A 14,495-nucleotide genomic window follows, 5' to 3' on the forward strand; every position below is an offset into this window, starting at 1 on the left:
TCAAAAATCGTCACAAATTCGTAACAATGTTTATATTGTGACTAAATACTTTGTATTGTGACTAAATATTTCATCTTAATAAAATTATTTTCTTGTAGTGAAAGAATAAACGAAAGTTCTGGGGATGAACTCGAGCAAGCACTCGATCGAGTGTAGATCGAGTGCAGGGTCGAGCTGGACAAACACGAAAAACAGAGCAATACAAGAAAAACAGAGCAATATGAAAGCGAATCAAACAACAAGCAAGCAGCAGGATTAAGACTAAGAAATCAATAAACAAGGAAGGTCTTGAGGAGGGATTCATGGGCTGGACTAATGATTGAGGTCATCTAACTTGGTCAACAAATCTCAAACAACTTGAGCTAATCTCTAGACAATATTTTCTAAGACATGTTTAATCCACTCTCGATCAAACTCATGCATCTCTAGAATTGTTCTCACAAAGTAAAGAATCTACACAAGCAGACATTAAGCAATATGTCAAATACCAAACAAGACCTCTAATCTCTTAGCAAGCCTAATGATAAACTCTAGATCTAGCCTTATCTATGCTCCTTACACATTGGTGTGATGCTAAGATGCTTGAAATCAAACCCTACCCTCTCAGTTATAGGATCAGCATTAAGAACATCTAGCCTAGAAGAGATCTACTACAATCAAGCTTGACCAAATCAAACAAACCTCAAACACAAGCCAGCCTAACCCATCCTCAAGATCCTAAGCAACTACTCACAAGAACTCATGATGAACATCAAAGTCATAAACCCAAAAAATACTGAAACTTGCATCAATAGAAATATAAAGCAAAGATCTACAATATTGAAGAAGGAATCAAACACGAATTCTTAATATCTTGAAAGTTATGGAACTAACAAAATCCAAGAATCTTATGTTTTCTCCTTCAAAAGAAGGTACACGATCTAAGAAAATAAAAGTGCAAAAGTAATAATTCCCAAAAGAGTAAACACTAGGTTTTTGACTATCTAAAAAGCTGGGCTCTCTGGTAGCTGCAGGGTACAAGCCCTTATATAGTAGTGGAACGCCTAAAAATGCTAAAAGACAAAATAGCTAGGCGGCTCGGCCAACTCAACCCGGTGCTCGGTCGAGTGACCTGTCGAGTTGGCTCCTCTTGTGCTCCTTCCACTCGGTCGAGTCCCACTCTGCACACGGTCGAGTGTCTGGTCGAGTGGGCGGTCGAGTGGGACTCCGGACCTTGGTTCTTCAGCCTTAACTATCTTGCTTTCCCCTCATGACTGCTTCACTTCTCCTCAGCATTGCTTCCATGCTCCTTAAGCTCCAAAATCATCTGATTATGCATGAAAAGATGCAAATGCAATACAACTATACTCTAATGCATGATTAGTCCTAAAGCTATGCAATAATGGCCAAAATGGATAGCAAAAGATGCAAAAAATGTGAATATACTAAGGGAAAACAGGGTAAAATATATGAAAATCAACATGCTCAGGCGTATCCGTCAGCTAGGGCAGAATCCTTCAAAGCTTAGGGAGATGAATTGTGGATCTTGTCGTATATGATCTCGTATGGGAGTCCATGCCAGCATATGATGTTCGTCCAAACAAAGTTCTGGACTTCATTCGTTTTGGGCGAGACATACGATTCTCCTTCGACCCACTTGGTGAAATAGTCCGTCATGATCAAGAGATACTTCTTTTGGTTAGATGGTATTAGAGGACCGACAATATCCATCGCCCATCCCATGAACGGGTAGGGTGGTGACCTTGTTCGCAAAAGTTTGGTCGGAGAATGGATGAACGGTGCGTGACGCTGACATTTTTCGTACTTGGCTGCGAATGCGGAACAATCGGCAACCATGGTTGGCCAGAAGTGACCATTGCGGTGAATTTCGGAGTGCCAAAGCGCGGCCGCCAGAGTGGTTTCCGCCAGCTTCTTCTTGAACTTCTCGCATGATATCGTTGACGTCCTTCTTGCTGACGCAGATGAGAAGAGCGCCGGCTGCATCCCAACGAAACAAGTTGCCGTCCAACGTCGTGTAGTGTGCGCTCTTAACCCGCATATGCCTTGCTTCCCACTTGTCTGTTGGGATTATTCCATCTGCGATGAACCTAATGATTTCAGTTTGCCAGTCATCATTTGCGGAGATATCAGGAGCTGCAAAGGGCATAGCTTGGGTGGGTGCATTTGTGGCCGCTGGGGCTGGTCTTGTGACTGCTGAGGTAATTGCTAAGACGTTGCTCGGGTTTGCTGGTGTGTCCGCTGAGGGCGCAACTTCAAGAAACTTGGCTGGAGCGGGGGGCAACAAGTTGACGTCAATACTTGGGTGATCAATGTTCTCTATAGGTATTACTCGGTGGAGATCAGGATCTGATGTAGAAGCAAGCATCGCGAGTGCATCAGCCGGAGCATTGTTGCTTCGGGGGATCTTGACGAGCTCAAAGAACTCGAACTTTTGGGACAAGTCGCGAACGACCTTGAGGTAGACATCCATGCGCTCGTGTCTAGCTGCATAATCTCCACTAAAATGATGCAAGACCAGCTGAGAATCGCAGTAAGCTTGGATCTTTTTTACTCTGATTCCGTGCGCGAGACGCAATCCAACGATTAATGCTTCATACTCAGCGTCGTTGTTTGAAGCGGAGAATGCAAGACAGAACGACTGCTCCAAGATTTTTCTTGTTGGAGAGGTTAGGCGTACACCCACTCCTGAGCCCAACTTCGATGATGTGCCGTCCACGTGAAGTGTCCATATTTCAGGTTGAGGGGAGTCATCTTCGAGTTTGGGAGAGAGTTCAACGAGGAAATCTGCGAGAACTTGTGACTTGGCAATGGTGCGGTTCTTGTATTCTATATCGTACTCGCTTAACTTAACTGCCCATTTCGCTAGGCGTTCTGACTGGCTTGGGCTATGGAGAATTGTTCGTAGAGGCTGATTCGTCAAGACTTCGACAGTGTGAGATTGGAAGTAGGGGCGGAGCTTGCAAGCTGATATTACGACCGCATATGCAAGCTTCTCAAGAGTCAGATATCGAAGTTTGGCGCCATCGAGAGTCTTGCTCACGTAGAAGATAGGATTTTGCTCGCCACCATCTTCTCTTACAAGCACGCCACTTACGGCCGAACAAGATATTGCGATGTAAAGATACAACGTCTCTCCCTGTTATGGTTTGGCGAGTACTGGTGGAGATGAGAGATAGTCCTTTACTTCTTTGAATGCCGATTCGCATTTCTCGTCCCACTCAAAACGTTTGTTTGTGCGAAGGAGCTGATAAAACGGTAAGCATTTGTCTGTTGAACGGGAGATGAAGCGGTTTAACGCGGCAATTCGTCCAATAAGACGTTGCAACTCGTGGGTATTCCTTGGGGAAGGAAGATTGATAATTGCTGAAATCTGTTTTGGATTAGCTTCAATACCGCGTTTTGTAACGAAGTACCCCAGGAATTCTCCGGAAGTTACACCAAATGTGCACTTAGCCGGGTTAAGCTTCATGTTGTACTTGTTGAGTATCTCAAAACACTGCTTCAAGTGTGTGACATAGTCAGATGCTCGAGCTGACTTGACAAGCATGTCGTCAATGTAGACTTCCATGGTCCAACCAAGTTGGCTTGCAAACATCCGGTTCACAAGTCTTTGATACGTTGCTCCCGCATTTTTTAACAGAAAAGGCATGACTCTGTAGCAGAAAGTGCCTTGTTCAGTAATAAACACGGTCTTCTCACGGTCATCTTTGTGCATCATTAGCTGGTGGTAGCCGAAGAACGCATCCATGAAAGACAGCAGTTTGTTTCCGGCCGTGGCCTCGAGAAGTTGGTCAATGCGCGGAAGAGGAAAACTGTCTTTTGGACAGGCTTTGTTGAGGTCGGTGAAGTCGACACACACTCTCCACGTTCTGTTCTTCTTCTTAACCACAACTGGATTACTAAGCCAATCCGGATAGCAAACTTCAGTGATTGATCCCACATCAAGTAGCTTCCATACCTCGTCATTGACCGCAGTTGTGCGTTCCACACCGAGCTTTCGACGCTTTTGCTTCACAGGTTTGTAAGTTGGATCTACGTTGAGCTCGTGAATAGTTATGCTATGGTCGATTCCATTCATCTGATCTATCGTCCACGCGAACTGGACAAGCTCGTCCCTCAGTGCTAATGGTAGCTCGGCGCCAATGATTACACAGCAATTGGGATCGGAAAAATCGATGTTCACTTGGATCACAGATTCTCCCGGAGGTGGTCTGCGTGGATCTCGCAGCGGTGCTGATTCAGCAGTCACAAACGCCCTTGCATTTCCCATCTTCTTCTCAATGATGAAGCACGTTCGCGCCATCAATGGATCTCCGCGCAATGTGTAGATACCGTACGTGTTTGGAAACTTAACGCATTGATGATAAGTTGAAGCGACAGCACGCATCTTATGGAGCCATGGTGTTCCCAGAATGACGTTGTAGACAATGGGTTTATACACAATTGCGAAGTTGAAGCATTGCATCGTGGCACCGATGTAGATCAGGAGAATTATGGTTCCAACAGTCATGATGGTATTGCCGTCGAATCCTGTCATAGGCTGCGTATCAGCGACTGTGTTGCGGAGATCGATGTCCATCTGGATTTGCATGTCCTTGAATTTCACATTCACCGAGCTTCCGATATCAATAAGGATCCTTGTCACCAAACTTTCTCCAATCACCATCTCCATGACCAGCGGATTGTTGTTTGGGCTTGCGTTGCCTGCGTCCTCGTCGGTGAAGATTATAGGGTCAGAAGGCTTCTTGGCAGTGCTGCTATTTGAGGGCCAGTTGCGCTTCGTTTCTTCCTTGGGACAGTAAGCCTGGATTGATCGAAGGGAATCACGGCATGTAGATAATCCGCCTATGATTATGTTGATCCTTCGGCGAGGGAATGGAGCGTCGTCACGGTCTCCTGTGTCATGAGTTCGTTTTGGAAGACGAGGTATGTGCTCCCTGTCATGTTGCTGCTCATCTGCCAAGCAGTTCGGGTTATCCTTGTGTGTGTTAACCCTTTGCCGCTCTCGCTCTACATCGATGTCACCTCGCTGGTACTTGTGAAGGAGTAGCATTTGAATTGTTTTGCACTCTTCAGTGGAATGTCCGCCAAATTTGTTGAATTCACAGTAGTCGCGCTTGCCTTTGTAGCTAGGACCGTCGGATTCACGATAGAACTTATTTCAGGGCTTACTCTGCTGTTGCTCTTTTCCATCGATAGCGAACATCGTCGCTTTCCTTCCTTTCTCGTCCCTGGCGTATTCCCTATTGTTATGCTGGCGTGGCTCGTAGTACTTATCTACAACTTTGCTTTATGAGCTTGGGAATTTTTGGGCGCCTTTTCCGCCACATTTGGTTGGTCCGGGTTTCTAACATCCTCCTCGACTTGGATGTATCAGTTTGAACGTGCGAGCACTTCACCCAAACTCGTGACGGGCAGGATTGTTAGGTCTTCCTTGAATCTGGTTCCATGAGCGAGCGTGTTTTTCAATGCACCGATGGCGGCGCCGTCGCTTATGGCGAGCTGGGAGACGACACCTTTAAACCTTTCCATGAAAGTCCGTAATGATTCGTTAGGCTTCCGATACATTCTTCACAGGTCGGTATTCGACGTAGGCACGTGCATGAAACACTGGTGATGCTGGATGGATGCGCTCATCAACACTTCGTATCGATCGATTGAGTTGGTTTCAAGTCTTGAAAACCAATTCAGCGCCTCGCCAGATAGACTCTCGACGAATAATTGACAGCTTCCCGAGTCTTCTTCCTCAGGTGAGAAATATGACCGATTGATGTGGATGGCCATCGATATTAGAAAGACTGTGGGCTCTCCCTTCCCATCATACGGAATTGGTTTGTTCTTGTTATTGTCTGGGTTGTGCCTGACTCTAACTCCCGAGACTCTTTTTGTGAACCGCGAACGTCGCGCCTCTGCTAACACGGTTTCCAGCTCTAGTGCCACGCTTGTTGCACGGTACATTTGAGATGTAATCTTCTTCAGCTGAACTTGCATCTGCTGAAGGTCTCGCTGTAAAGCGCACTTCTCGGTGTCCTCAAACTGATTCGGTTCGGTGCATTGATCCGTCAAGTTTTGGGTTGTCACGAAACGTACCCTTGGCTGTTCGCCGTTAGGTCCAACGATGACTGACAAGAGTCGGGGCCTTCCGTTGACGTGGTGTTCAGCGCGCGGTGTGTGCGCTGCCAGCGTTTCTTCATCCCGTTCATGTCGAGCTTCGGATCGTCGCCTGTGGCACCTTGCATGGTTGGTTTGCCCTTGAGACGCCATTTGCGCTGCTTGGCCGCTCCTTCGGTCCAGGACCCTTCGTACGACTTCTTCGAGCGCGGCTTGATTGATAGTAACACGTGCGGATGTGTGATGAGGTTGAGTGACGTGCGTAGTGCCTATAGCTTCGCGGTTGGTCGGAGTATCGCCAGCAGCTACACGATCAGGAGGGATAGCACCGTTGACTACGCCATTGGTCGGAGCGACGCGCGTAGCGCCTACGGCTTCACAGTCGGTTGGATTGACGCCAACGGCTACACGAACAGGGGGCGTAGCGCCTACGGCTACACCATTGGTTGGAGCGACGCGCGTAGCACCAACGGCTATGCGGTCAGTGAGTGTCGCGTCCTCGACCGTAGCTGCTTCGGTCATGTTAACGCCTTGGAGCTGGTTCGTCCTCGCACGGGTGCACCCCCATATGGTAGGCCTAGGAGACACGACGTGGGCTGCGGAAGAGCGTGGCGCGGAAGAGTCGACGCCTTTGTTACTTGAGAGATCGGTTTGAGACATGCTTCTGGTTTTCCAGAAACGCTTTTGCCTTCAAATTCTATTCGTCAAAAGAAAGGATTCCGTTCAGCCCCACGTTGGGTGCCAAATTGTTGATGTAAGGAATCGACAATAAAAGTAATAGAAATATTAGTGGGAAAAAATCGGAGCTGGTCTTTTTTATTAACGTAGAATTGAAGTGTTGGTTTATAGAAAATGCAATCAAAGTTCTAAGCACAGTTAATACGAGAATAATAGCCATTTTCTCTCTGATTGCCAAGATTTCGGATCCATAGCCCTGACAACGACATTTGGTATTTATAGTGGGCCATTGACCTAGGGTCCCTCCTATTTTTCCACAAATGACGATTTATCCCTGCAGCTAAATGGGCCAGATTCATTATTTCAGGCCCTAAAACTCTTAAGAATCTTCTGTTTGGGCTTTCTAGAAGGTTGGAGGTGAAGTTCATATCCAACCGTCCTGTATATATATTGTACAATGTTAATCATAATAATCATCAATCACAATTATCGGTTGGTGTGTCTTTGGACACATTTATCTACTGTCCCGAGTCTACTATCATATTCAACTCGGCTCTAACCTCAAAATATTGCTTTGTCTGACTTTATCCAGTTGTTGAATTAATCGACAAAACGATACAACAATGATACCGCGCTGACTTTTGCAGCAACTGTGTATATATAAGATATTTTTTTGATTGCTACAGCTATTTATTTGCGGCAACTGTATAAGTTTTGCAATAACTGTAGAATTGCATTAAATAGTTTTGATATGGAGTATATACGATGATGCATAAAATAAAATTGTAAACTACGTATGATATGATGAATACAACAGATCAGCTGTTTTTTAGTGGGAGCCTTGTTACTTGAGTTAGTTTTGACTTTTGACCCACAAATATCTAGCTCTAAAATTGTTTGGACATGGTGTCGAAAATAACTTTTAACATAATTCACTTTCATTTCACAGACTAAAGTCAGCCTTTTTTGCCTTCTAAGAAAAAGGCTGACTTTTATGGACAGTGATTTTTTATTTATTCTAAGTACGGAGATACGTGATATGTCATATACTCATATATATAAGATAACTTGTTAGATGGTTTGCAATAAAATAAGAGGTAATTAAATAAAAGAAACTTGTAACTTGAAAACTCATATAAACAATTAAAGTCAACCCAGTAATTTCGAGAATCAAAATGGACTACGTTTTGTCGAGATTTAATAATAATTCTAACTCATCTCAACTTTTATTGTCAACTTGTACGGGTACGTACGTACTTGTTACCTGAACTTATCCCCTTCAGATAACAGCTATTTGCCTATTTGTTAAGAGCAAGACTTGATTAAATAAGTTGGACCATGGAGAAGTCATCTACACTAATAAACGATTATTAAAAGGAAGGTACACTATGTGCAGACCATACAATTACCCAGAAGAGCAAGATAGATAAGTGACGAAATTGCTGGCAAAAAAAATATTAAAATTGAATTAAAATGTGGATATACCCTTAAGATGCCGGAGACTATGCTTCTCTGATCTTCTCTATAAATGTCGATCGTCTCAGCCACCACAATCACAACCCTCACCACCTCTCTCTCTCTCTCTCTCTCTCTCTCTCTCTTTCAATCTCGATAGTTCTCTCTCTTGCCTCGTCCTCCAACACCAATCAACAAAACGTGAGGGTAAGATTACGTACAAATTTATAATATGATCTTCATTCAAATATAAATTTGCACTTGTTTAAATGATTTGATTATTTATATCATTATATGTATAACGACAAAAGCTCTTCTGTTATAATTAGATTAAATTTTAAATTTGAAAAAAGAAATTGTATTACAAAAAGAAATTTACGTAACTTTTTACTTTTACTGCATGAAAACAGGAGAGACAAAAGAGACTCAGATGGCCGACCAGCAACTAGGAGTGCTAAAAGCACTCGATGTTGCGAAGACGCAACTTTATCATTTCACGGCGATTGTCATTGCCGGTATGGGTTTCTTTACGGATGCCTATGATCTTTTTTGTGTGTCCTTGGTGACGAAGCTCCTAGGACGCCTCTACTACTTCAATCCGGAGTCAGCAAAGCCTGGCTCCCTTCCCCCTCATGTTGCAGCAGCAGTCAATGGTGTGGCCCTCTGTGGGACTCTTGCTGGTCAGCTCTTCTTCGGATGGCTTGGTGACAAGCTAGGAAGGAAAAAGGTCTACGGTCTCACTTTGATCATGATGATCGTGTGTTCTATTGCTTCCGGTCTCTCCTTTGGAAACCAAGCCAAGGGTGTCATGACCACTCTTTGCTTTTTCAGGTACAACTATCACGGTCAAAACTATTTTATCCATGAACATGAGATCATACACATGATAGTTGAAACCTACAAAAACAAATAAATATAATTATTAACATTTAAACGGTTATGTATAGGTTTTGGCTCGGGTTTGGCATTGGAGGTGACTACCCTCTTTCAGCCACCATCATGTCTGAATATGCTAACAAGAAGACTCGTGGGGCTTTCATCGCTGCCGTCTTTGCTATGCAAGGTGTCGGTATCTTGGCTGGTGGTTTTGTGGCTCTTGCAGTCTCTTCCATTTTCGACAAACAGTTTCCATCGCCGACCTATGACCAAGACAGGGTTCTCTCAACGCCTCCGGAAGCTGATTACATTTGGCGTATCATTGTCATGTTTGGCGCTATACCTGCGGCCATGACCTTCTATTGGCGTATGAAGATGCCTGAAACCGCTCGTTACACTGCTTTAGTTGCCAAGGACATTAAACAAGCAACAAAAGACATGTCCAAAGTCTTACAAGTAGAGCTTGAAGTTGAAGAAAGGGCGGAGGACCCAAAACTGAACTATGGATTGTTCTCCAAGGAATTCCTTAGGCGCCACGGGCTTCCACTCCTTGGGTGTACCTCAACTTGGTTCTTGCTTGACATTGCTTTCTACAGCCAAAATTTGTTCCAAAAGGATATTTTTTCGGCCATTGGATGGATTCCAAAGGCAGGCACCATGAATGCTGTTCATGAGGTTTTCAAGATCGCTAGGGCTCAGACTCTCATCGCGCTTTGCAGTACTGTCCCAGGGTACTGGTTCACCGTGGCTTTTATTGATATCATGGGAAGGTTTGCAATCCAGCTAATGGGATTCTTCTTCATGACGGTATTTATGTTTGCCATTGCCTTCCCTTACAACCACTGGATCAAACCAGACAACCGTATTGGATTCGTGATTATGTACTCCCTCACCTTTTTCTTCGCTAACTTTGGACCAAATGCAACCACTTTCATTGTCCCTGCTGAGATCTTCCCAGCTAGATTAAGGTCCACATGCCACGGAATATCAGCTGCGACAGGTAAGGCTGGAGCCATTGTTGGAGCCTTCGGGTTCCTATATGCGGCTCAATCACAGGATCCAGCCAAGACAGACGCAGGATACCCACCGGGTATTGGAGTCAAGAACTCATTGATCATGCTTGGTGTTATCAACTTTATTGGTATGCTCTTCACATTCCTTGTCCCTGAGCCAAAGGGCAAGTCCCTTGAAGAACTCTCCGGTGAAGCTGAGGTTGAGAAATGATTACTCCGTCATATTGTTAATATATATTTGTTATTCGTTTTGTCATTTTGATTTTTCATTTTTTTTTTTTTTTGTGATATGATATTGTGCACCTCTACGTTTGCTTTTTGATTTTTCTTAGTATGTAAGTGTAACCATTGACCCGTTTTCAAAGAACTACTAAGAAGCAAATTCATGTTATGTTTTGTACGGTAAAACAAGTCTTCGCCTCTTAACAACGGCACATGTAATATAAATGAAAATATTTTTATTTTAATAATTTTATATTTCTTCTTTTTTTTGAATTGAATGTAAATTTATTTAAAACCCAAAAAAACTGTTTTAAAATGAATGTTACTATAATGCTGAAACAATTGAGTTAGAAAACTGAGCAGATAAGTTCAAAGAGACTGTAATTATGATGAGAACTATGGGAAACGATGCTCAAAGCATTTGCAGAGCTCTTCGTCGTAAGCATGGTTGCCCTTATTCCGGATGGAGCTGAATCTGTTTCTATTAGTCTTGTCGATGAGTGAAACTAGACAGCCGGTGATGCGTGAGTTTCTCCGTACCGTCTATTGTTTCTTTCACGCCAGACGTGATATAGAGTTGCTTGGAATGCGTATCGTATAGTGAAGAGTTTTGTTCGGCTGTAGTTTGAGCTCGTGACCAGGGTGATCAAGTGATACCAAGAGGTGGAGAAGTCAGTTGCCAAGAAACCGCCCATCAACGAAGTCCAGACTTCAGCTAAATAGTTGCATAAGAAGAACAAATGGTCACGAGTTTCATCAATGGCTCCACAGAAAATACAATCAGTGCATTGGTCAGGGTGACACTGTCTGATTCTAACTCCAGTGGAGAGCTGGTTACTGATAGCCAACCAAGTGAAGAAAAGAGTACTTAGGCGTCTCATGCATTAACCGTACGCCTTTGTACCAATCTTTCAGTGGCCGTACTGTTCAATCAGAGCTTGAGTGAGCTTCGTGCTGAACTTAACAAAGCCTATACTTATCATATAGGTGAAATATGTAAGATGGGCCAGAAAACAGTCTCAACAAAAATGAAGCCCAAATAAAAAGCCTAGTCAACACTCCCAAGTCAAAACAAAGTTGACTGTACCTAATGCGGAGTCTCTTCTCCATTATCGATTTGGTGCACTACAAGATAAAGATGATGACTAGCCTAAACACAGCTGTAATCATCAGTCACCTAGTTCTAGATTATTCTCTAAGTCTCTATATAAGACAATGTGACTCAAGATTGTAAGGTGTCCTAAAATTATAATAAAGAATCAAAGTTTATCAAAGTTCTTCTTTGATCTTCACTGTATCAGAGCCATTGTAAACCTTCACAGGTGCTTCAATGGCTACTTTGTATCCTTTTCCTGACAACATTCATGTCACAAGTACTGTTACTATCAAGCTAAACAACACCAACTACCTTCTATGAAAACTCAGTTTGAGTCTCTCTTGTCTTGTCAAAAGCAGATAGGATTCATGAATTGTCACAGCTCCACCTCGTGCTACCTCAACAACAAACGGAAACATTGTCACAGAGGTTCCTAATCCGCAGTATGATGCCTAGTTCTGCACAGATCAGCTCATTTTTTCTTGGCTATTTGGCCCTCTGTTTGAAGAAGTACTCGGGTTTGTTCACAACATTACTACCTCTAGAGATGTCTAGATTTCCTTATCTGAGAACTTCAATAAGAGTAGCATTGCTAGGGAATTTACTCTTCGCCACAGTTTGTGGGTTCTGGAGAAAAAAAAGACATGTCTTTTGCGGCTTATTGTCGTGAATTTATAGCTATTTGTGAAGCCTTGAGTTCTATTGGTAAACCCATTGATGAGTCCCTAAAGATATTTGGGTTTTTAAATGGGTTGGGTCGTGAATATGATCCAATCACGACTGTTATTCAAACATCTCTAAGCAAGGTCTCTCCTCCAAGCTTTGGTGATGTTGTTTCTGAAGTCAAAAGCTTTGACACCAAGCTTAGTTCATATAGTGTTCCTGACTCTATTACTCGACATCTAGCGTTTCAAGCTCAACAAACTGGATATGGCAACTAATCCAGGGGAGGCTACCGTGGAAGGGAAGATCTTGAGGACAGAATAGAGGACGTGGTGGTTACTCTTCATGTGGCAGGGTTTTCTCAACATCAATCCAATCCTCAAGCATCTGGAGAACGATCTGTCTGTTAGTTTTGAGGGCGTGTTGGTCATCTTGCATGTGACTGTTGGAATTGGTTTTATCACAACTACTAGCATCCTGATGTTGCTCAAGTGTTCACCTCTCTGCAAGTCTCTAATGGTAATGACTATGTCACAAACTCTGGTGCTACAACTCATGCCACTCCCTCCACTGCTAATTTGCAGTCTGCAACAACATACAATGGGAATGATACTGTTTTGGTTGGAGATGGAACATACCTTCCGATAACCCATGTTGGATCCACCACCATTGCTTCTTCTGCAGGTAAACTCTCATTATATTACGTTTTGGTCTTTCCATATATGGAAAAGTCTTTTATTTCTATCTCTAAACGGTGTTATGATCTGCCTTGTGGAGTTTGGTTTGATGTTAATAAATTTTTTGTTGTTGACTTGACCAATCAGAAGGTGGTGGCAAATGGTCCTCGAAATAGTGGGTTATATATGCTGGAGAATCAAGAATTTGTAGCTCTCTTCGATAATCATCAGTGTGCAGCTTCTAAAGACACTTGGCATCATAGGCAGGGTTGTGCCTATCCTTATAGAAAAAGGCAAGTGCCTTAGGCCACACTAAATATAACAAATTTATGGGCCACATTTTATAGAAACTATCTTAGTATTCCACACTATTTTACCTTTTTAGTGGTTAATAATATTCCAAGGCTATATTCTACGAATACTAATACTTATTCATTTATTAGAGACTTTTCTATTTTCAATGCTTTTTAAAGTCTTGCTTTTCAAGTTTAAAGCTTAGATACATCTTTTTCTTATACCAAAAATAATAATAATACTCGCACGCTTCAATATTTTGCCTTATGCCTCTAGATCCCTAGGTCGGCACTGATCATAGGCTTGGGCATTCAAATTCTTAAGTTCTCCAACAACTTAAGAACTGCAAGGAAATCAGTTTGAATAAGAGTAGATGGGGAAGAATAGTAGATTTCAGTTATTTTCTTCGAATTCTCGAGTATTGTGTCCCCTGGATCAGATACATTGTGATCTTTGGGGACCATCACCAGTTGTATCTAATCAAGGATTTAAATACTATGATGTTTTCGTGGATGATTTCTCAAGATTCACTTGGTTTTATCCTATGGGTGCAAAGTCTGAATTTATTTCTATATTCAAAGTATTTTAGAGTGGTGGAGGAGGAGAGTTAACAAGCAATGCTCTTAAACATCATTTGTCAGAAAATGGTATCATTCACAGAATCTCTTGTCCTTATACACCAAAACAAAATGGGATTGCTGAAAGAAAATATAGACATATAGTCGAACTTGGTATGTCAATGATATTTCACAGTCGTACTCCTCTTCATCACTGGGTAGAAGCTTTCTTCACAGCAAGCTTCATCACAAATCTGCTTCCTTCTGCAACTCTGAATAACTGCAGTCCATATGAAGTTATGTTCAGTCAAAAATCAAATTATTCAATGCTGAGGGTTTTTGGTTCTGCTTGTTATCTCTATCTCAGACCTATGGCAAGCCACAAATTTGATCCAAGATCTCTCCAATGTATTTTTTGGATATCATACTCAATATAAAGGCTATCGGTGTCTCTATACTCCAACGAGCAAGGTCTACATCTCAAGACATGTTGTATTTGATGAAAGTTGCTTCCCATTTCAGCAACAATACAAATGGCTGATTCCTGCATATCAAACGCCGCTTCTCCAAGCTTGGTAAGCTGCTTCAGCATCTTCACAACCAGTTCCTGCATCAGATCAGTCAGCATCCTCACCAGTTTATCCAAGTCAAATGAAGAAATCAACACCAGTTCAGGATCCTGAACATGTTCCTATTAACATAGAAGAAGATGAGAATATTAAGATTCTTGGTGAGACTGACAATTCTTCGAATGAAGAGACTGAAAGTTCTGTTGCAGATGAAGAAGCACATGAAGAATAGCAAAAAGAGCAACAAAAATAAACATTCATCCTATGACTATTAGAGCTAAAGC

General features: G+C 42.7%; 2 protein-coding genes across 2 annotated transcripts; one reads left to right on the forward strand and one right to left on the reverse strand.

The window, feature by feature from the left end:
- Positions 1,679-5,053, reverse strand: LOC104772759. The gene is made up of 2 exons (XM_010497338.1): positions 3,197-5,053; positions 1,679-3,136 (listed from the first exon to the last, which is right to left on the reverse strand). The coding sequence occupies exons 1-2, from the start codon at positions 5,051-5,053 to the stop codon at positions 1,679-1,681; spliced, it is 3,315 nt and encodes a 1,104-aa protein (XP_010495640.1).
- LOC104771487 (probable inorganic phosphate transporter 1-3) lies at positions 8,361-10,600 on the forward strand. Its single transcript, XM_010496018.2, has 3 exons — positions 8,361-8,451; positions 8,655-9,075; positions 9,192-10,600. Exons 2-3 carry the CDS (start codon positions 8,675-8,677, stop codon positions 10,342-10,344), a joined length of 1,554 nt encoding a protein of 517 aa, XP_010494320.1. The 5' UTR covers positions 8,361-8,451; positions 8,655-8,674; the 3' UTR covers positions 10,345-10,600.

This window comes from Camelina sativa, chromosome 20 (genome assembly GCF_000633955.1).
Source record: "Camelina sativa cultivar DH55 chromosome 20, Cs, whole genome shotgun sequence".
Classification (NCBI taxonomy): Eukaryota; Viridiplantae; Streptophyta; class Magnoliopsida; order Brassicales; family Brassicaceae; genus Camelina; species Camelina sativa.

Coding starts and splice junctions, on each gene's coding strand:
- LOC104772759 (XM_010497338.1), bottom strand. CDS start 5,053: ATGCTACTCCTTCACAAGTACCAGCGAGGTGACATCGATGTAGAGCGA. Junction 3,137..3,196: donor GGGACGAGAAATGCGAATCG/GCATTCAAAGAA, acceptor AAACCATAACAG/GGAGAGACGTTGTATCTTTA.
- LOC104771487 (XM_010496018.2), top strand. CDS start 8,675: ATGGCCGACCAGCAACTAGGAGTGCTAAAAGCACTCGATGTTGCGAAG. Junction 9,076..9,191: donor ACCACTCTTTGCTTTTTCAG/GTACAACTATCA, acceptor GGTTATGTATAG/GTTTTGGCTCGGGTTTGGCA.